This window comes from Gopherus evgoodei, chromosome 11 (genome assembly GCF_007399415.2).
Source record: "Gopherus evgoodei ecotype Sinaloan lineage chromosome 11, rGopEvg1_v1.p, whole genome shotgun sequence".
Classification (NCBI taxonomy): Eukaryota; Metazoa; Chordata; order Testudines; family Testudinidae; genus Gopherus; species Gopherus evgoodei.
Window position 1 is genome coordinate 37,944,877 of NC_044332.1, and position 23,880 is coordinate 37,968,756.

General features: G+C 44.2%; 1 protein-coding gene across 3 annotated transcripts in view; it reads left to right on the plus strand.

Moving 5' to 3' along the window:
- LNPK (lunapark, ER junction formation factor) overlaps positions 1 to 23,880 on the plus strand; it is an 83,104-nt gene that overhangs the window by 11,873 nt on the left and 47,351 nt on the right. For all 3 annotated transcript variants that reach the window (XM_030579750.1, XM_030579752.1, XM_030579751.1), the window contains exons 4-6: positions 508 to 695; positions 11,309 to 11,367; positions 18,231 to 18,271. In XM_030579750.1, the coding sequence (XP_030435610.1) occupies positions 508 to 695; positions 11,309 to 11,367; positions 18,231 to 18,271 (288 nt within the window). The remainder of the gene's footprint in view (positions 1 to 507; positions 696 to 11,308; positions 11,368 to 18,230; positions 18,272 to 23,880) is intronic.

The window sequence follows — 23,880 nt, forward strand, 5'->3', positions numbered from 1 at the left end:
AGAAATATAGTTCAAGTGGCTGCAATAACTCAGCTTTGTCACAGGAGGAGATGGTACTATTAAAATATAAAAACATATTTTGAAGTTTCACAGATGCCTGTTAAAGCAACAGTACTCAAACTGGACTGCGGAACACTTGGCTGTGAACACAAAAAGCTGCCTGGTCCTATGATGCTGGTTCTCCCCCTGGTTTCCAAGTTATTATATTCCATTAAGACAACTAAAAATACATATATTCTTAATATCACTCTTGAGTTGCTGTAGTTGCCCAAGGAATGTTATCTGCTCATGAATGAAGGGCAGTTGATCCATGCCACAACCAGCGTTTTAAGGTGTAGTTCATGCTATGAAAACTGTTAGATCTGTTGGACAAACAGTGTCAAGTACAGAAAGCCTGATTGCTTTTGTAATGTTTTCAAATGTCACACTGAAATGCAGAGCCTCAACAAACCTAATAAAGCATCAGTTAACTTCAGCCACTAGTCACTTTAAAATCCTTTATTACAGGAAATCCAGGCATTAGAAGAATTCAGAGAAAAAAATCAGAGGCTACAGAAGCTATGGGTTGGAAGACTACTTCTCTACTCATCAATTCTTTATCTTATTACTTGTTTAATTGTATATTTGTGGTATCTTCCTGATGAATGGACAGCAAGGCTGATTATGATGCTTCCATTTTTTGCATTTCCATTGATGTAAGTAAAATATACAGCAATTAGGAAAAAGGTATCTTTGTTGAAAGGAAGTGGAAAGTGAATCTCAGCAGGGGTCTGAATTTGTTTTTGACAATCCTTGAGTTATCACAACTTGCTGGATTTTCCCTTTAAAATAAATCTCAGTAGTTAGGCACATCTTTTTGAGGGAAATGTCTCTGCTAGGTCTGGGTTTGGAGTGGAAAGACTTTTCTGTTGAAAAAGTGTCAACATCTGAAGATGCTTAGCTTATCAGAATGATACTCAGTAGAGTTATGTAAATCTGAACAGCTTTAAAATCCGTTTACATTTGGGTTCAAGATCAGTTATACTCCTGTTCTGAGGGTTTTTAAAGTGATATCGTGAACTCAAAATCTAGTCCTTTAAAAAATATTTAAATCATTAGAGTACTGCAGCTACTCCTAAAATTTCTGTACCATTTTTATGGCTTAATATATTTAAGTTTTTACAAAAATTTCTCACCCTATTGTCTGAAACAGTTGCACAAACAAAATACTTTGTAGGTAGTTGGAATGCTGGAAACTAAAGCTGGAAAAGAGAAATGTTCTGATTTTTCAGTTTACGTACATTTTAGGTGCAACTAACAAAACTGTGAAAGTTCATGTTGAATTGATTTTTTTATTTTTTTTTTTAAAGTTGATTGTGTCCTTTTAACATGGATGAGTCTCACATGAAGAGCTGTTCTACTGGAGTATTCTTGACAGAGTTTTCTTATCGTAGAATGCTGTTAACTCTTTGAATGTGCGCTAGGTTTGTTTGAGCTGATTACTTTGCTTGTTAAGTATCTTGTTTTCAATTTTTTGAGTTTAGCTTCAAATTTTACCCCTGCTGGAACTTAGGCTTGACAGGATTTTCACCTTGGATCACCTTTTGTGTGGGAGCAGAGCAGCATGAAGTCTGTTTAGCCTTTTGGGGCTTTAATACAGATATTATAGCACGACTGATTTGTGCAGATTATAGACAACAAAAGTACATGCAGAAGTCTCTTAAAATGCTTGTTGCACATGTAGTAATCTTGCTATTCAAATGTATACTAAATTACTATACAATATTGATGTTCACTTGAAAATGGACATGCATTTCCTGAAATAAAAAGTGTAGACCAATATACATGTACAGCAATACACTGACTGAACTGATCTGTAAATGAAGGCTCAATTAGGCTTTGACAAAAGAGAATGAATAGGTTTTGTTTTTTTCCTCCCTAATAATATTGTGAAACAGGCTTTTTAGCTAGCCTGCTATTTATGCCAGCCTCTCTCTATACTCAAATATGGCAAATGAGTATAGAAATGAGTACAGTAACTCCTCACTTAACATTGTAGTTATTTTCCTGAAAAATGCAACTTTAAGTGAAACGATGTTAAACGAATCCAATTTTCCCATAAGATCGAATGTAAATGTGGGGGGTTAGTTTCCAAGGAAATTTTTTGGGAGCAGACAAAAGGCATTATGTACTGTACTGGGGTGGGGAGGTGCCCCTGGCTTACCCCGAGGCTCAAGGCTGGGGTTGCGGGGTCTGAGAGGGAGTTAGGGTGTGGGAGGGTGCTCAGGATGGGGAAGGAGGCTCAGGGCTGTGGCAGGCAGGAGGTGCAGACCACTTACCTGGGGCAGCTCCTGTTTGGTGCAGGGGGTGTGCAGGTGGCTCAGCACAGTGTGGCACCGCCCCCATGGCCGTGATTCTGGGAGCTGTGATTCTGGGAGCTCCCCCCCCCGGCAAGCAGGGCCACCTGGAATTCAGGGACTTTAGGAGCTGCAGGGCCCTGGGCTAAGGGGACCCCGGGGCCCTGGCCTGCAGCTTTAAAGCCCCTTTTCGAATGTGGCCCTGTGAGCACAGGCTGGAGGACTCAGGAGGAGCAGGGGCAGCCCACTCCCTCCCTCCCAGAAAATTCTAAGCACCGTCAAACGGGAAGTGCTGGAAGGGAGGGGGAGAAGAGGAGCTTGTGCAGTGCTCCCTTGTAAAGTCAGCCAAACGACGTTATAAAGGAGCATTGCACAACTTTAAGCGAGTAAGTTCCCTAATGGAGCAGCGACGTAACTTCGAAAACAGCGTTAAATTGGAGGGCGTTAAGTGAGGAGTTACTGTATTGCCATTGTTCAAGGGCCTGTCATCTTCTACTACTCTCTGATCTTCTAATGGATCTTTTGTTCTCCTGTTTTTCTAAGTTCAGTACACATTTCATTTTTGAATGATAAGCTTCCATGAGATCCTGGGTCAGGCAACCACCAAGCATATGAATGTTTAAAATTAAATTTAGGCTCTTAAAACTTGGAAGCATGTGTCTGATTTCTCTCAACCCCCCTCCCAGTTCAATTCACTTCAGTTTTCTCTGGCAGGTATGAATGGCAAGCAGCTGCCAGCATGTATTCTCTCTCAGTCAAGAGGTGGACCTATGTTGAATGCCTGGTGCCCTCCAGAACTAACTCTAGAGATTCTTCTTCCTTAAGCAAACTGGAAAATGTCTGCCTCCCCCAGCCTGCAGTCACTCACTAACACTACTATGTTACAAGATCTGAGTATGTTACTGGTGCTGGTACAGTGAGCTAGTAACTGAAGACTTGAGGAAAAACAGTGGCACATAAGAAGGCCTCGCTTCTTGAAACTGCAGTTATTTCCATTCAGAATGATTGTCTCATTCCTTCAGCTGAAACTTTAAATAGTTTAATTCTCTGATAATTAAATTGACAAGATTCTTCATTTAACCTTGTAAATTTGAGAGCTGGAGTGGACATTTTATAGTCCTAAAAAAGAGAATTGAGTGGAAACTTCAATATTAATAGCACTATCTGATTACTCAACATATAGTACTAGGTGGTGGGGGTTGGGGGAAAGAAACTTGACTTGGGAAAAAATACATAATTGCTAAAGGAAATAATGCTTCTGAGTTGATAGCATACTCTCAAAAACAGTTTTAGACCCTATAAACGTATGATGCATCATTGTATCATCCCTTTATAGAGAATAGGTGCCACTCACATGACGTATAAGGAATATGTCAGCAATCATACTACTTTATAACTATTTTAAAAATAGTTATTAAACCATGAATTTGAAAGTAGAATGTCAGTATAGTATGCTGTTGTTATCCTGTCTCTGTCAATGATTTGTTGTCTGTGACCTTTAGCAGTCACTTCACCTACGTGCCTTGACATCTGCATCTGGAAAATTGGGATAGTAGATAACTAATTTATCTCTTAGGGATTTTGTGACAATTGTTGCAAGCATTTTAATAATGCTATATATAAATGCTAAGTGTGCACTTATTAAACAGTGACATTAATGTGTTGTGTTAAAACATTGTGGAATTTTGCTTATTCTTTGTGATGCTGAACATGATTTTTGGTAACTCTGTGCTTTAACCTCATGCAGACCTCTAATATTTATTATTGGCTTCATTTAATTCTGTGTCTGCCTTTAGATTTTTATATAGTGCCAATGACAAACAGGGTTTTATATAAAATTCTCAGTGAGGCTTGAAAATCTACTTGCCACTAGGGAGTTAGTAGATTTTCCTTACGACAAGCAAGAGGGGCCCTTAAGTTGTGTTTTTGTTGTTGTTGTTTTTTTTAAATAATAGTTTCTAATCCTTATGCCTGAAAGGAGAACCTTACTAATGTAAAATGAATGTAAATCAGTGCAGTTTTTTCTTCCTAAGAGTGCAGATAACCTGCTCCATTGTCTCTGCTAATATTCATAGTCTTATGAAGCAGCAGGATAAAACTGACAAGAGGTGGGTTAGCATTGCTGCTGCTATTCAATTTTACAGGACTCTGACAAGAATAATGTCAGTTTACTCTTCTGCTTGGAAAAAGATTTAATGTAGCAAGTGCACAATAGCTGTTTTCTGTGGACCTTCCTCGTACGACCCCTCCCCATTAACCTCCCAAATCTTCAGTTTTTTGGGTATAACTGGTAAGTCTAGTCCTCAGGTTAGTATATGTCTGATAAATATTTCAAGGAGTAACCTGCAAATGAAATTGTTTGCAGCAGATTACTTGAGCAGCATAGTCCTTGAATTTATAATGTTCTTTTTCGAGTGCTTGCTCATATCCATTCCAGTTAGGTGTGCGCGCACTGCATGCACGTTCGTCGGAAGATTTTTACCCTAGCAACACTCGGTGGGTCAGCTGGGCGCCCCCTGGAGTGGCACCACCATGACACTGGATATATGCCCCTGCCGACCCAACCGCCCCTCAGTTCCTTCTTACCGCCCGTATCGGTCGTTGGAACAGTGGAGTGCTGTTTCACTGACCTCCACCTCACTAGCTACTCGTAGTTCTCTAGTTATTTTGTTGTGTATATAGTTCAAAGTTATATAGTTATAGTTAGTTTTTATTGTTCATAGTTAGTGTATAGTTAAGAGGGGTTCGGGGATTAGCCCCTTCCCTGCACCTGGTGCCGGGGCCCATGCCCGGTTCACTGGGTTTCAAACCGTGCTCGGCCTGTCATAAGCCTGTGCCAACAGGAGATCCACATGACTCCTGCCTTAAGTGCCTCGGGGAATCTCACCTGACAGATAAGTGTCGCATTTGCAAGGCTTTTAAGCCGAGAACAAAAAAGGAGCGGGACTTTCGGCTAAAGCGGCTCCTCATGGAGGCGGCTCTTACCCCTCCGCCTTCGGCACTGAGTGCTGGTCAATCGGTGGGCAGAAGCACCTCCTCGCCACCGGACCGCTCCGGGACTGCCAAGGCCTCTCAGCACTGGCCGTCGCCGGCACAAAGTCGACTCGGCACCTCTCCCTCTCCCCGAGGTCGAGAGAGCCTAAGACTCCTGCTGCTTCTGTGCCACCTGCACCGCAGCCAGAGAGCTTGTCTAAGTTGGATTGCCCGGCACCGATGACATCGGCACCGTCGATTCCGGTCCCATGAGGGCTGTTGAGTCTGGTGCCTGACAGCTCCCTGGCACGCGCTGTGGTTGAGCTTACTATTCGCTCCACGCCGGAGACATTCTCAACGGCAAGGGATCTGATTGCCATGACAGTTGACGCTGCCTCAACCTCCGGCACCGCCGATGCGGGTAATACAGTTTATCTGCAAGCCTGCTTTGATAAGACCATCCTCTGTCGGCACAGCAGAGTGGCACCGTTCACGATCACGGTCCCGCAGACGTTCCATGTCCCGTCGGCGCTCCCGCTCCCGATGCTGCTCGCAGTCCTGGTACCGTTCTCTTCCTCTGTACCGGTCGCACTCGCGGCACCGGTCGATATCCTGTTCGTGGGCCCGCTACTCGCGGCACCGTTCCAGCTCCTGGCACTGCTCCAGGCACCGTGACTCCCGTAGCCGTTCACGACGTCGAGCCTCGAGATCTCGGTCAACCTCCCGGCACTGCTCCGGTCGCAGGTCCCGATCTCGTTCCCGGTACCGGTCCCCAGTGCCGATTAGGGCAAGGTCCACTAGAGACAGAGACTCTGCCCAGAGCTTTTCAGCACCTCCATGGCCATCCAGACCAGATCAGATGAGGCGGTGGAAGGAACATCCTCCTCGGGCCCTCCTCCAATCAACCTGAGAGCCCATCAGGACCTCCTAAGGAGTGTAGCACTCAATATGAACCTCCAGGTGGAGGAGGTCCCCGGAGGTAGAGGACCCGGTAGTGGACATTCTGTCGGCGGATGCCCCCACTAGAGTGGCCCTACCGTTTATTTGGACCATCCAGGCGAATGCTGATACCATATGGCAGTCCCCAGCCTCTATCCCTCCTGTGGCCAGGGGAGTCGAGCGTAAATATATGGTGCCCTCTAAAGGGTACAAGTACTTGTATGTCCATCCTCCTCCCTGCTCACTAGTCGTCCAGTCTGTTAATGAGAGGGAATGCCATGGCCAGCAGGTGCCAGCCCCAAAATCGAAGGAGGCTAGGCGAATGGACCTACTCGGCTGCAAGGTGTACTCGGCAGGGGCCCTACAGCTCCGGGTGGCAAATCAACAAGTCTTGCTTAGCCGCTATAATTATAACACCTGGGTGGCGGTGGGTAAGTTTACAGAGCTTCTCCCTCAAGGCTCCCACCAAGAGTTCGCTGCCCTCTTGGAGGAAGGGAAAAAGGTGGCCAGAACTTCCCTCCAGGCCTCGTTGGATGCAACAGACTCAGCAGCCAGGACTCTGGCCTCGGGTGTTGCCATGAGGCGCATCTCATGGCTTCAGGTTTCAAACCTTCCACTGGAGCTGCAGTATACCATTCAGGACTTACCATTTGATGGTAAAGGCCTCTTCTCGGAAAAGAATGATCCCAGGCTGCAAAGCTTGAAGGACAACAGGGTCATAATGCGCTCTCTCAGCATGCATACGCCGGTGACCCAACGCAGGCCTTTCCGTCCCCAGCCTCACCGCCCATACTCTGTGCCTAGACAAAGATAGGACTTTGACAGGCGGCGCGGCCGAGATGGTCGCAGACGACCGTCAGGACCCTAAGGGGGCCAAAATCTAGGTCCCTCGAAACCACCACCGGGACCAAAGACGAACTTTTGAAGGTGCGCCCGAGGGCGGCGTACCAGTTACAGGCCAGGATCCCTCTCCTCCCTTCTTCAGCCGTCTCTCTTCTACTTCCTCCCGGTGTGGTCCCAGTTAACTGCAGATCGCTGGGTCCTACGCACGGTGGAGTATGGGTACCACCTCCAATTTATTTGAACCCCGTCCTCCAACCCTGTCCCTCTTCAGGGACTCCTCTCATGAGCAATTCCTCTTACAAGCGATGCAGATGCTCCTCGCCATAGGAGCTATAGAGGAGGTACTGATGGACAAAAGGGGCAAGGGGTTTTACTCCCATTTATTTCCTAATCCCCAAGTCGAAGGGAGGTCTCAGACCTATCCTAGATCTGCGAGGGCTCAACCAGTTTATGATAAAGTGAAGTTCCGCATGGTATCCCTGGAGACCATCATCCTGTCCTTGTATCCTGGAGACTGGTATGCCGCCCTCGATATGAAGGACGCGTACTTTCACATCGCCATCTTTCCTCCGCACAGGAGATACCTCTGCTTTGTAGACAACCGTCAGCACTTGCAGTTTACGGTCCTGCCGTTTTGGCCTTTCTGCAGCCCCAAGGGTATTTACAAAATGTATGGCCGTAGTCGCCACCTACCTCCGCTGACATCGGATACACGTTTTTCCATATCTGGACGGTTGGCTCATCCGAGGGGCCTCTGAGACACAAGTCACTCAGCATGTGGGCATCGTCAAGGACCTATTCACACGTCTAGGCCTGATGATCAATATAGAAAAATCCACTCTGGTTCCCACGCAGAGGTTAGACTTCATAGGAGCTATCCTGGACTCCAGTCTAGCCAGAGCCTGCTTACCACAGCCGCGGTTTCAGGCGATGGCAACAATCATCTGAGGTCTACAGAATTTCCCGACGACCTCGGCTCGCACTTGTCTCAGTCTCCTGGGTCACATGGCTGCCATCTGGTTTGTAACTAAACACGCCAGGCTCCGCCTCCGTCCTCTCCAAGTTTGGCTCAACTCGGTATACCACCCGGGCAGGAACCCGATAGACACGATAGTCGCCATTCCCCCGAGCACCCTAGGCTCCCTAGAATGGTGGCCAACTCCCTCCCTGGTGTGTGCAGGGATGCCGTTCCATCCGCCCCAACCCTCAATCTCCCTGACAACGGACGCATCATCTTTCGGCTGGGGTGCTCACCTCGGTCACCTTCGTACTCAAGGCCTTTGGTCTTCTCAGGAGCTGGCATTACACATAAATGTCCGAGAACTGAGAGCAGTCTGCCTGGCGTGCCAGGTGTTCCAGCAACAGTTGCGTGGCCGTTGTGTCTCAGTGTTTACAGACAACACAACGGCCATGTACTACATAAACAAACAGGGAGGGACATGGTCCTCCCCCTTTGTCAGGAGGCCATCCAACTCTGGGACTTTTGCATAGCCCACTCGATAGATCTGGTAGCGTCCTTTCTCCCAGGTGTTCAGAACACCCTGGCGAATCGACTCAACAGGTCTTTCCTGTCTCATGAGTGGTCGATCCGCCTGGACGTTATGCGTTCTGTTTTCCAGAAGTGGGGATTTCCCCACATAGACCTGTTCGCTTCCTGCGAGAACAGGAAATGCCAGATGTTCTGCTCCTTCCAAGGTCTCTCCCCGGGATCGATCTCGGACGCTTTCCTGATGCCGTGGAAGAGCCAGCTCCTTTATGCCTTCCCACCGTTCCTGCTGGTTCACAAGGTCCTGCTGAAACTCCACAGGGACAGAGCGCGCATCATCATGATCGCTCCAGCGTGGCCCAGGCAGCACTGGTACACCACATTGCTCGACCTGTCGATAGCCAACCCAATTACCCTGACGCTCCACCCAGACCTCATAACTCAGGACCATGGCAGGCTTTGCCACTCGGACCTGCAGGCTCTTCACCTCACGGCATGGCTGCTGCGTGGCTAAACCAGTGAGTTACGTTGCTCTGAATCAGTACGACAAGTTCTCCTGGGTAGCAGGAAGCCTTCCACCCGGTCAATGTACCTGGCCAAGTGGAAGCGTTTCTCCTGCTGGTGCGAAACGCTTAATCTTACTCCCACTGAGATCTCTATTTTGGACTACCTCTGGTCTCTCAAACAGCAGGGTCTAGCAGTATCATCACTGAGGGTACACTTGGCAGCCATCTCTATCTTCCACTCAGGCGAAGGTGGTCGTTCCGTGTTCTCACACACTATATGGTTTCGAGGTTCCTCAAGAGCTTGGAGCGCTTATACCCTCAAGTACGCCGCCCAGCTCCGACCTAGGACCTCAACCTGGTTTTAACCAGGCTTATGTCTCCCCCATTCGAGCTGTTAGCAACCTGCTCGCTGCTATACCTGTCTTGGAAGACAGCTTTCCTTGTAGCCATTACATCGGCCAGACGAGTCTCCGAGCTTAGGGCTCTTACGGTGGATCTGCCGTACACTGTGTTTCACAAAGACAAGGTGCAGTTGTGATCACACCCGGCTTTCCTCCCTAAGGTAGTTTCGGCCTTTCGTGTTAACCAGGACATCTTTCTCCCGGTCTTCTTCCCGAAGCCACACTCAACGCGACGGGAGCAACAGTTACACTCCCTGGACATCCATAGAGCACTCGCATTTTATATTGAGCGGACAAAACCGTTTTGTAAAATGCTCCAACTCTTTGTCGTGGTAGCAGACTGAAGGAAAGGCCTACCTGTTTCCTTCACAGGATCTCATCTTGGGTGACGGCGTGCATCCGCACTTGTTATGATTTGGCTCGTATTTCCCCAAGCCACATCACCGCGCATTCTAGCAGGGCTCAGGCTTCATCTGCCGCCTTCCTGGCTCATGTACCTATCCAGGAGATATGTCGCACAGCTACCTGGTCCTCGGTCCACACCTTTGCTTCGCATTATGCTCTGGTTCAACAGTCAAGAGATGATGCAGTTTTTGGCTCAGCAGTTTTGCATTCTGTCACATCTCACTCCGACCCCACCGCCTAGGTAAGGCTTGGGAATCACCTAACTGGAATGGATATGAGCAAGCACTCGAAGAAGAAGAAAAGACGGTTACTCACCTTTGTAACTGTTGTTCTTTGAGATGTGTTGCTCATATCCATTCCAACCCCCCCCCCTTCCCCACTGTTGGAGTAGCTGGCAAGAAGGAACTGAGGGGTGGTTGGGTCGGCAGGGGTATATATCCGGCACCACTCCAGGGTGCGCCCAGCTGACTCACCGAGTGTTGCTTGGGTAAAAATCTTCCGACGAACGTGCTCGCAGCGCGCGCACACCTAACTGGAATGGATATGAGCAACACATCTCGAAGAACAACAGTTACAAAGGTGAGTAACCATCTTTTTCTACATGAAAATCAATCATTGCTTGAATCCTTACATATTATAATATGTGACTAAATATGCGTCAGTAGTTTATTTTTAAAATTCTTACTATTATACGTTTTATTGCTTTACTTTTGGAGGGTATATATTAAAACTTCCCCATGAAATATGACATTGCCATTGTGGCTGCTTCTTCATTAGCTCTTCACATAGTAATAATTTGTTTCATTATATTTTAAAAGAAACATTACTGATTTTATGTAAATCAGTGCTGTGATGGGAGGAAATGCTGGAGCATCATTCGTAACTTCCCACTTTGTAATATATTTGTGAAGATTTTCACTATTTTCTGCATAGTTGCTAAGGATGCTTTCCTTGAAGGAAGTGATTATAGATAATCTACTTTGAAAACTAGGTGTTACAAGTAAGGTGACCAGATGTCCTGATTTTATAGGGACAGTCCTGATTTTTGGGTCTTTTTCTTATATAGGCTCCTATTATGCCCATCCCCTGTCCTAATTTTTCATACTTGCTGTCTGGTCACCCTAGTTACAAGGGAAATGTGACCTAGGAGTAATGTTGTTTTTTCTATTGGTGTCCTTTGCAATATTTGCAAGAGATGTTGGAGGGGAACAATGCCATCTTTTTGTGAAAGTGTTTGACGCTAGCTGTTCTGTGAAGCTTGAGTTTCTATTAAACCTTTAGAATAGGCTACTTGTAAACCATTTTGGAGGAGTGCTAGTCACTCCATAATTGGGGTGTAATTAGCTTCCCATTACAAATTCGTTTATTTTCAGTTTTGATTAGTCTTAATGTAAAATAACTTCTTTTTTCCTCCCACAGAATCTGGTTTATAAGAACAGTACTCATTTTCTTCTTTTCCAAAAGAACAGAAAGAAACAGTAAGTATCTTTTCAGTGTGTTTCAAATCCTATGGAACTAATTAGTAGGAGTGAGACTCAGTATAATGGTACACAGGTACTTGTATTAACTTTCAGGAGAGGAATGATGACCTCTTGGTTGAGGCACAGAACTGGGACTTGGTAGACTTTTAAATTCTGTTTCTACCACTTACGTCCTTGGAAAGTCCTTAATCTCTTTTCTTCCCATCTATAGAATGGCAATGCCCTGCCATAGAGAGGTGTTGTGAGGTGTAATAGATCAATGCAGGGGCCTTCAGCACTGGTGCACCTTGATCCTTCCTATTCTCTGCCTGTGGCATACAATAGTCCAGTCTCCTTTAGGTTTCATTTACTTTTGAGATAAGAATACATGATCTAGTGTTCCCTTCTGGCCTTAAACTCTATGATTTTATGTGAGAGACTCATATAGCCCCCTGACTAGAATATAAGCTCGATTGAATATAGGCGTCAAAAAAGTTACTGCAAGTACTCTGGCAGTATTTTGACTGTCTTAACTTTCTCATGCTATGAGTAAGGGCAGAGACTGTTTGTATGAAATAAATTCTGTTGTCCTTCTTTTGAAGAGACTACTGCAGTCGTCGTTGTTTGTAGCACGGCTGTAATGGTATGCTGTTAAAAAGCGGCAGGTTCTTCTAAATGGAAAAGTGAGACAGACAAACATCATTTTCTTGATGCAATATTATTAATATGTTGTCCTTTTGAGAGCTGCCTATCCACTGCAATGGGAATTCCTGATTTTTTTTTTTCAAAAGTAGTACAGATAAGTGGCATGAGAATAATGCAGAATGTTCAAAAGGGATGGCCAGAGTTCTAATAAAAGGATAAATTCTAAGGCAAAATTTAAAAACAGGCATTTGTGGTGGCGGGTCTGTCCATAGCATTTGGAATTCATGAAGAGACCTCTTCATTAAAGGCGAGATTGTCTTCAACACTCCTTACTGACGTATGCAAAACACGTAAAGAGAATTCAGATTTGGCTTTGTGTCTTATGACTCAAAAGGTTATTCAAGGGCATAACGAGTGGGGTCCCACAGGGATCGGTTCTGGGTCTGGTTCTGTTCAATATCTTCATCAATGATTTAGATAATGGCAAAGGGAGCACACTTATAAAGTTTATGGATGATACCAAGCTGGATAGGATTAAAATTCAAAATGATCTGGACAAACTTGAAAAATGGCCTGAAGTCAACAGGATGAAATTCAATAAGGACAAATGCAGAGTACTCCACTTAGGAAGGAATGATCAGTTGCACACATACAAAATGGGAAATGACTGCCTAGGAAGGAGTGCTGCGGAAAGGGATCTGGGGGTCATAGTGGGTCACAAGCTAAGTATGAGTCAACAGTGTAATACTGTTGCAAAAAAAAACAAATATCATTCTGGGATGTATTAGCAGGAGTATTGTAAGCAAGACACAATAAGTTGTTCTTCTGCTCTACTCTGTGCTGATGAGGCCTCAACTAGAGTATTGTCCAGGTCTGGGCGCCAAATTTCAGGAAAGGTGTGGACAAATTGGAGAAAGTCCAGAGAAGAGCAACAAAGATGATTAAAGGTTTAGAAAACATGACCTATGAGGAAAGATTGAAAACATTGGGTTTGTTTAGTCTGGTAAAGAGAAGACTGAGAGGGGACATAAGTTTTCAAGTACTTTAAAAGGTTGTTATGAAGAGGAGGGAGAAAACTGTTGTTCTTAACCTGTAAGGACAGGACAAGAAACAATGGACTTAAATTGCAGCAGGGGTGGTTAGGGTTGGACACTAGGAAAAACGTTGTAACTTTCAGAGTGGTTGAGTACTGGAATAAATTGCCTATGGAGGTTGTGGAATGTCCATCATTGGGGATTTTTAAGAGCAGGTTGGACAAACACCTGTGAGGGATGGTATAGATAATGCTTAGTCCTGCCTCGAGTGCAGGGCACTGGACTAGATGACCTCCCGAGGTCCCTTCCAGTTCTATGATTCTGTTTTAAAAATACTGTAGTGCTCATTGGGGCTGCAGTTTAAGACCACTGGGAAGTTGCACTTCGTGAAGAATGTAGCTGCTTGCTGTTATATAGTATTAACTACTAGAACATTTTCCAATTGTTCAAATGTACTGGCATCATATTGCTTCTGGGTGCAGTTTGAGTTGTTGTCACTGATCTGTAGTTCTTAAATGATGTGGGCTATCTGGGAGGCTGCCTCTCTAGTAATTTGCTGTGGCAGTCAAATTCAGTGATGATGTGTGTGATCATGGTGCCTGGAGGGGTCATACTGAGAATGCTTTCTCAGTGCAGACGGCAAGGAATAGAGCAGACAATCTCCAAAACTGGTGGTTTATTCTATAATTAGATTCACTAAGCCAGTATCCAAATAGCTTTTGTAATATCACACTGGTTACCAAGAAGCCAAAATACAACCCCCCCCCTTTAAGCAATCCACCCTTTGGCTCCTATCCAGACAGCCAAGTCTAATATAGTGAGATTACTGAAAACTGTATTTACCATACATAGTCCTACCAATTCCAGAAGACTGGACACATTGCCCGCCAAGTCAATGAATAATTCAGATCTCGAGCAAATACATTCTTACAGCCAATCCTTATTAACTAGATCTAAGACTCTTTACTAAAAGAAGAGAGTTGTATATAGTTCAATATACATACAAATGTGTATAAAAACCTTACGTTTGTTTCATAGCAGAGACAGTGAGACTGCTGATTTGTAAAACTTTCTTTTTTAAATTAATGTAAAATTAATAATGCTTATTATAGTCCAATAGGCAGTCCAAGTGCAGAGTTTCCTTCCATGAGAATTCCAGGGTGAACACCGAGTAAATCTAGAGGCCTCAGAGGTCTTGTGGCTTAGACTTGCCCTGTCAAAGTTTAAGCAGATGTGAGTTTAAAAAGGATCAGGCCCAAAGCTTCCTTTATAGTTCTTTAGCAGGCTGATAGCTTCTTGACAGCAATCGTCACAGAAGGGCCTTCCTTCGATGAAGACTAGGTAACGTATATTGTTGCTTTGAAGCTAATCTTATGCTTCCTATGCATACATAGGTAACTATTTGTATTAATTAATATAGGGCAATTAACCATTCAGACTATAAAGACAGTTCATTATGGCATAGACAGTGTAAGCTGAAGACAAAGTAAATAACATTTAGTTCCTACAATATCTTCTATATTATATCTTTGGTCTTTGATTCAGTAGAATACAGTAACAAATCACTAAAAGATAAACAGGATTTTAGCATCTACAAACTAATTAGATCACATTATTAAACTTCTAATGATGTAGGTAAACACAGTCAAATCACAGTTAGTATCTAGTCTTGATTCTACAACAGTACAGGCAAAAATGTTAAAGATTCAAGTCTACTTAACATGGCTTTGATAACTATCTACAAGAACTGGCCCCGTTTACCATTCAGTGCCTCCTGTTAACTTGTTATGGGTCTTACACCAGTTCACTAATCTGTCAGTGTGTGAGCAAACAGCCTTAATATTTAATCATTTGGGGGCTATATGACTCTGGAAACTACTCCTCCCAGCTGGCCCAACAGTGGGTTTCTAGGCCTTGCAGCATACCTATCAAGGTTACTGGATTGGTCATAGCTGTCTCTTTGTATAAATTGTTTTAAATTATGTACGTATGCCCAATTAAATACATTTGTGGTGCATGTTATAAATTAACAAATAAAATATCTTTGCCTTGATGAAAAGCCTACTAAATCAGCAAGAATTGAAATGTTTGTCTGAGAACACAAACACTAATGTAAACTATTAAATTTTGAATAAGAATTTATAGATAATGCAAACTTATTCCAGTCTTCTTCTTTTATGAATTTGCGATGGCCTAAATCAGGGGTAGGCAACCTATGGCATGCGTGCCAAAGGTGGCATGTGAGCTGATTTTCAGTGGCACTCATACTGCCTGGGTCCTGGCCACCAGTCTGGGCTGCTCTGCATTTTTATTTAATTTTAAATGAAGCTTCTTAAACATTTTATAAACCTTATTTACTTTACATAGAACAATAGTTCAGTTATGGATTATAGACTCATAGAAAGAGACCTTCTAAAAACGTTGAAATGTATTACTGGCACATGAAACCTTAAATTAGAGTGAATAAATGAAAATTTGGCACATCGCTTCTGAAAGGTTGCTGACTCCTGGCCTAAATAATGGTTATGTAATTCCATAATTTTAGTTTTCTTCACTATAGCCTTTTCTCACTTATGGACTATCTTTGTGAAAAACTGATGCTGACAAAATAAATTTTGAGCCCACAAAATGAGGTGTACCGAGGAAGCTGTTAAATAACACTAAGGGCGGAAAAATAACTGTAAATACTTTTGTATTTTTTTGCTTGTTAGAATGCATTGTTCAACTATAAAGGAGGTAGCAGAGAATTGCTAGTATCCAGGGAATTCATTCTGGCTTATTACAGTGAGTTTTCCATAAGTACTGAACTACTTGTATTGACTTTCAGGAAAAATCCCACATGCATTTGACTTAATTTTTTTTCTCTTAGAGATAAAGGTTAGATGTTGAGCTTACTGGCTGTAACACTGTCCCTTCTATTCTGTAGTAATGAGATGATCTTCTGGTAGTCATATCTTCTCCTATAAAACTGGGGTTTTGTTGTATTTTGGAAATGCTGTCAGGATGAAATATATAGATCCCATTGATAAGTTTGGAAATGATCTAATATTTGCAACTAGCATGCATGAGACTTGCATAAAATATATTAGAGCAGGGGTCTCAAACTCAGATGACCACGGGGGCCACATGCATACTAGTACATTGGCCCGAGGGCCACACTACTGACCCCAACTCCCCACCCCCATCAGCCCTGCCCCCACTCCACCCCTTTCATGAGGCCCAGCCCTGCACCCATTCCAACCCCTTCCCCAAAATCTCCAGCCCAACTCTACCCCCTCCCTGCCCCCAGGGGATGCAGGAGGGGTGTGGGGTGTGGCAGGGGCTCAGGGCAGGGAGTTGGGGTGTGGGGTGCAGGAGGGGTGAGGCAGTGGGTTGGGGTGCAGGAGGGCTGAGGGGTGTGGCGGGGGTCGGGGTGCAGGAGGGGGACAACAGGGGGCTCAGGGCAGGGGGTCAGGTGCAGGGTGTGGCAGGCGGCTCAGGGAAGGGAGTTGGGATACAGGAGGGGTGCAGCAGGGGGCTCAGGGCAGGAGGGCAAGGTAAAGGGTACGGCAGGGGGTTGGAGTGTGGCTGGCTCAGGGCAGTGAGTTGGGGTGTAGGAGGGATGTGGCAGGGGGGTCAGGGTGCAGCAGGGGGCTCAGGGCAGAGGGTTCCACCACAAGAGGGGTTCAGGGGGCGGGATCTGGCCTAACATGCACCGGGGGCAGGGCAGGGTTCTTGCCTGCCTGCCTTGCCCCCATGCCACTCTGGGAAGCAGCTGGAACGTGAGGGAGCAGGGGCACAGGGGTGAGTGTGTTGCTGTTGCTTCAGGCACCACCCCCAGCAGCTCCCATTGGCTGGGAACGGGGAACCGCAGCCAATGGGAGCTGCTGGGGCGGTGCCTGAAGCAATATCAACACACCCCTGCGCCTCTCCTCCCCCAGATTCTGTCCGCTTCCCAGAGTGGCGCGGGGACAGGGCGGGCGGGCAGGCAGGCAGGGAGCCTGCCCTGCCACCGGTGCGCGTTGGTCTGGAGCTGCTCTAGGTAAACGCTGGGGGAGGGCGGGGGGCCCGCGAGGAGCTCATGAGCCGCAGAAAATAACCTCGCGGGCCGCATGTTTGAGACCCCTGTATTAAATGGTGAGAGAGACAAACTTTGCTAAACACTAAAAATCATGGACTGAATAGAGACGCTGGATTTGTGGCTTATTACAACAATCTGTAATCCACTAACCCAGTGGTCCCCAACCTTTTCCGGATGTCAGGCTCCGGACAACGAGCCACCGAGGACCGTGGCCAGCAGACAAGCATCCGCTGAGAAGCAGCAACGTCAAGAGGCATCGCCGCCAAAGCATCATCATCAAGAGGTGTCGCCGCCGAAATGCTGCCAAAAATCAGCGGCTTTTCAGCAGCGGCGCCTCTTGATTATGCCGCGTTTTGGCGGATGCTTGTCCATCGGCCAGTATACGGCGCACATAGATGCCTCGGTGGCTGCCACTGCACCTGTGGGCACCGCATTGGGGATCACTGCACTAACCCCTAACCCTCATGACTGGAGAGTTGTTAACAGGCCACTTCACCTTGAATGGTCCCTTGAAATATGTGTTAATTCCTTATTCTAAACAATCTTTTCCATTTCTTATCTAGCTTGACACTCTGAGTACATTTCCCAGACCTGAAGAAGAGCTCTAGGCAAGCTTGAAGTTTGTCCCTCTTGCCAACAGAAGTTGGTCCAGTAAAAGATATCACACCAACGTTGTCTCTTTAATATAATAGGACCAATACAGCTACAACAGCACTATAGAAAGTGTATTAAACGTGTGAATCTGGGAATCAAACAGATGTATTAAAATTCAAACTAAAAGATTTTCTGTAAAGTCAACTGAATCCACATATTTAAGCAAACATTGCTATTGTTGCACCAATTTTAATATATGTCAAAACAGGACTTGGGCTGTACTAGTTTGTTTAATTAAATGGTTCTTTAAAAGGTTTTATAATTAAAACTTGAAACTGCCAGTAAGTTTAGGTGGCTTATTTAAAACTCTTACGTGAAAATAAACTAAGCACAAGAAGGATTTGCTAATGTACTGGGATTACTTGGGGTCAGTGAATGAAAATTTTGTTTGCTCTCACAAGTGAGAAGTATTCAGTTAATCTATGCTGAAATATATTTATCACATTTTTAATATAAAAACTAACATAAATCTTGTTGGTTTTTTTTAGGTGAAGCATTAGAAGAGCTAAAATCCCAAAAGAAGAAAATAGTGAGTAATTTTTTTTTCAAATAAATCTGTATCCATTGTGTCCTGTTAAACATTCCCTCTACAGTTTTTCTAACTAGGATTGACTATAGAACATAAGGTGGGAAAGAAAGGAACGTGTTTACAGTTCGTAATTTGAGGTCGTGTCCCACACCAAAAATAACTGAAATTAATTCTTGCATTTGAAAATCAATCTCATTTTAGTTTATTTGGACATCCCATCAAGCCAGTGGTTTTGGGACTGTTGGATCAGTTTGTAGGTCCATTTAATCAGGGAATGAAAAACTTTCCTGAAGCCCACTGGCATGAGGACTATGTTGACTAGTCAAGGTGAATAATATCTGTGCTGCTATGTCTCTAAAACCACACCCAATAATTTAAAAATAGAGTACACAATTGTATTTAATTGTAATATCATTAATTAACTTTGTTTATTTGAGATTAAAAAAATGTTATTTCTCTTTCTGGCTTTGTTCTTATTTTTCTTTTCTGTAATAGATTATAGTGCATCTTTTCCTGCATTGCCTTGACAGTTTCTTCTTTTCCTTTTTTCTCCCTGCAGTGTTCTCTATCTCCTTCCTTTCATTTCCTCTTCTCCAAATCTCTCTTCCATACTTTGTTTTTTTGTCTATCCCATCAGCCTCTTCCTCTCTGAGCTCATCCACTTTTTTTTTTTATGTAGCTCTTCAAACAACACTTCCAAATAAGTCTGAAACTGGCACTCACAAGCACTTTTCTTCACCTGGATCAACACTTAATCTTAGTAGCCTGGATTTTGAGTTGAAAGAATTCTTAAAGCTCAGGAACTCTTTCTTTCATTACAATGGTGCAGTGTTGGGAACCATTCTACTCTGATTTATAATATAATACAGAAACTCTTTGTTCACTTTTATGCAAAGATTATGCTTCATTCTCCTACCTTGTGCTATCAAGCATACACTTAAGTACTAATCATTTGGCTTTGGAAAGAGTCTGTCGCCCAAAGTCACTAGAGTCCCATAGTTTGGTCCTCATGTATTTTACTCTCCAAGTTAATTAGAATCTTTTTGCTCCTGTGGACTTTATGCCAAAGGTATGGAGATGCAGCGTATATCTACACTTACAGTTGTACAGCTCTGGGAGTTACAGCTGTCTTCGTACAACTGTACGGGAAAGCGCTGCAATGTGGCCACACTGACAGCTACCAGTGCTGCAGTGTGGCCACATTTGCAGCATTTGCAGCGCTGTTGGGAGTAGTGCATTGTGGGCAGCTATCCCACCATTCAAGTGGCTGCAATGTGCTTTTCAAAAGAGGGGGAGTGAGGGGGAACGTGGGGGGGAGAGAGAGAGAGAGAGAGTGGATTTTTGGATCTGTCAGCTCCCTGCCTTGCAAGTTCTAAGGACAGGAACATACACATCACCAACCTGCAATCAATTTAAAAGTTTCAAGCCCTTCTCGCACCCCTCTCTTATTCACTAAATGTAAATTATGCCCTCCTGAATAGCCTTCAGACCACATAAGCAGCTGCTCAACACAGACTCCACCTTCCCCTTCTGCCCTGTGACTTCTCTCTTCAGGCAAACAGCTGTGAACCTTCCAAAGCAATTCCCCTGCCTTCTTCCACTCGCTCCAGCAAACAGGAGCTGTGTTTGTTTTTTAGATAAGCTGCTCAGGGGAGCTCGGAATTCAGCCATTCTTCTGGTTTGTTGTGCGCAGGCATTCTGGGATACCTCCTAATACCCTGGAGGCCAATAATAGTGCTTTTGGTGGCCACACTTGATGAGCAGGGCTGCATCACCAGTGCTGCAATTGTTACACCCCAAGCAGACCAGGTGTACAGCCAGCGCTGCAGCCAGGGAGTTGCAGGGCTGGATGTGCCTCGCAGGTGTGGACAGTTACTAAGTTGCAGCACTGTAAACCCACCACCAGTGCTGCAACTCTCCAGTCTAGCCAAGCCCCTAGTCTCAGCAGTACTTCTCTAATCTTAAACATGTGAGGTGACCCTCTTTTCAATTGCTCTCTACTATTTGAATTCTTCTAATGTGGTCCAATCTGATATGACAGCAGCCAAGCAGGTGGCAGAACTAGACCCCCAAATCTTTTCTCCATATGTGTGTCATTGTAAGTACAATAGTGTCCTTACAAAAATGCTTCCTTACCTTTTGGTAGCTTAATTCAACCAAATATGGAAATGAAACTGCCAAAGCTGTGAATATTTGTTTGAAACAGATTATCCTAAAACTTGCTGCATTATATCACTTTATGTTGGACAGGGGGAGGGCCAAATCCATATTTTTTCTTTCCAACTTCGAAATCAATCATCAAGGAAGCCTAAAAGTTTCAGGACATGTTACTAGCATACTGTATTAAGGCAAGATCTCCAAAAGTGTGTTTTGGACTAATTACTCCTGCAGTGAGATCTGTAAGACAGTCAGTTGTTTGGAGGGAAACAGAATAAAACAGACAGGTACTGCTATTACAGGGAAAGGTGACCTTACTAATCTTCCACTCTGTTTACCTTTTACTGATGTGGGGGTTAAATTGAAATTGAACAAGAACAAGTTAAAGATAACGGTCACAATTTCGCAGTGACATCACATCTAATCCTCCTCCTCTGCATATTTAGTGATCTGCATTTGTAAACTGACGCTGGTAAGGTATCCATTAAATTAGAGTGGTGGTGGAAGAAAGGGGAATTTACTTTTTCCTTCAGAATGGCTTAAATAGATGTGACTGACCATTACATTTTTAAAATCTCACCTCAGGAAGATTACATTACATGTGGGCTGTCCAAACAAGTGCTAGTAGATACAAATAAATAACAGGACAGTTTCTGAACACTTAATTTCACTGTAAAGATGTCTAAACATCAGTAAAGCTGCTTGACTTCCTGGAAGCAAGTAGTCGTCTTAAATTCTAGCGTGGTAAAAGGACGAGTGAGGCTGAATTTTGATTAGCGTGTAGTTTTATTCACTTTATTCTGATGAAGGTACAACAACAAATTAAAATAGGAGTAGTCTATTTAGTACACGAAGTTTAGAATCAGGTCTGTAGTGAAGTCTGGCTTTTGTTGAAGGAGACATTCAATAAGGAATGTATGCTATTGAGATGCAAGAATGAGGTGGGAATGGTGGGTACGTGGAATACAATTGAAATCTAGGCATTTCAGCAAACAAGGCAACATTTCTTTAAGGTTGGTGTCTGTGACAAGACACACGTTCTGCAGCCAGTATAGAAATTGAGACTTAACAATGATAGAAAGGATTGATTTCTAAAGTATCATGCATGTACTTAGTCAAGAAAATTGGCCTAGTGTGAGTAAATGTAATTTAAAACTAGAATTGGAAAAACCTAGTGTAACTGGGAAAGTATTGTTGATTGATATCTTATGCTTCTATAACCTCTTTCCTCCAAGGGCATTAGTGTTATTCAGTCATGAAGCTTCAACCCCTTAGCTTTACAGACAGGAAAATGAAATACAAGTTGTGATGACACAGGCACATGGAACTCTGGGAATAAGAACTAACTCTGACTGATCAGTCTGCTCTACCTAGTAGACTGCTGCCTCCCTTGTGCACGCAAGAAATTCAAGCAGGGGTTTCTGTTAACTAAGCCATCACACCTGATTCACTAAATATGTACCCTTTTATGTCCTCACAGAATATAAATAGCTTCTAACTTGGTTTTCACCTCTAAATTCAAATAGCCCCTTAACAAGATTTAGCAAATCATGGTTCAAATTATACTTTGTTTATATTTAACTAATTATACTTAGTTAATATTTTGTTAAGTGTGAAAAATAGTAATTTTTGTCATACTTTACTTCTGGAATGCTTACTCCTCTAAAGAGTAACCTTTTATTCCATAAAGAATATTTGAAGGGTAAAATCATGCTAAATTTTTTAATATTAATGAGATGTGGGACACCACAATTGTCAGCTGACTCAAGCCTATAAGAGCCTTGTGGAAAACACCATCCTCTCTCTGCCTCTGACAGCCAAGAGATCTGAGAGAAGGACTAGGAGCTGTGGAAGCTCCCTAAAAGTGGAGAGGCCACTGCCACTTGCTCCCCTAAGACCGCACCCTCGTGCTGCCCCTCTCCCCAAGGTCCTGCCCCCCTGCTCACTTCTCTCTATCTCCTTCCCCTGTCGCTTGCCCTTATGGCTTGTAAAAAATGGGAGGGCGTAGTCGTCCCACTTTTAAAGTGATGGGGCCATGGCTCCCTGGGCCCACCTTTTCTGGCACTCCTCGAAGGTACTATGTGTCTTCTCAAGGCTGAGCGCATTTTTATACCTATCCCTCTCAGGTTCCTTGGTTGTCTCAAAAGTATATGAAAAAGTGCGTCAGGGTTGGCCTTCTCCTGCCCCAAAGGAGAAGGGTGCAAAGAGACTAGACCTTTTTGATAGAAAGATTTATTTCTCAGCTAGCCTACAATTTTATTTTTTAACCAGCAAGCCTTCTGGGGCAATGTAGTGAACTTCTCAGACAAATTGCCAGAGAATGCCTGGCAAGACTTCCTTATAAGAGAGCAAACTCGTGGCTAGGACCTCTATGCAGGCTGCTTCAGATTCGGCAGTCGGAGCTAAGGCATCCTCAGTAACTTTGTGCAGATGTTCATGGCTTCAGACATTTGGGTATACCTCAATAGGTCTAGCAGAGGATCTTGGATGGGTGGGCAGACTTTTTGGCCTGAGGGCCACATTGGGGTATGGAAATTGTATGGCAGGCCTTGAATGCCTTATTGAGGACAGAGTACCAGATCATATCGTTGCAGTATCTCCCTTCCCTGTTTTTTCCAACAGGTTGTCCCTGTCATAACATTTTTCCCAGATTTGGACCTTAGCGTCCAAAATATGGGTGTTAGCCTGAAAACCTCCAAGCTTAGTTACCGGCTTGGACCTGGTAAAGCTGCCACCACCCAAAAAATTAGTGTTTTGGGGCACTATGGTCCCCCCAACAACCTTCCCTGGGGACCCCAAGACCCAAATTCCTTGAGTCTCACAACAAAGGGGAATAAACCATTTCCCTTCCCCCTCCAGGTGTTCCCTCCCTGGGTTCCTGGAGAGATACACAGAGCAATCTCCGTGAATCTAAACAGAGGGACTCCACCCTCCCTGTTTCCAGTCCTGGAAACACAAGTACTTCCCCCTTCAGCCAGAGGGTATGCAAAGTCAGGCTTAGTAAATCTAACACAGAGAGATTTTCCCCCTGACTTCTTCCTCCCACCAATTCCCTGGTGAGCTGCAGACTCAATTCCCTGGAATTCCCACTAAAGAAAAACTCTAACAGGTCTTAAAAAGAAAGCTTTATATAAAAAGAAAGGGAAAAAAAATACATAAAAATGGTCTCTCTGTATTAAGGTGACAATTACAGGGTCAATTGCTTAAAAGAAATATGAATAAACAGCCTTATTCAGAAAGAATACAATTCAAAACACTCCAGCAACTACACACATGTAAATACAAAAAGAAAACAACATAAACCTTGTCGTCTTACTGTCTTGTACTTACAACTTGGAAACAGAAGATTAGAAAGCCAGGAGACAGAAAGATCACTCTCAGAGCTGAGAGGGTCAGACACAAGACAAAGAACTCACACCCAAAACTTCCCTCCACCTAGATTTGAAAAAGTC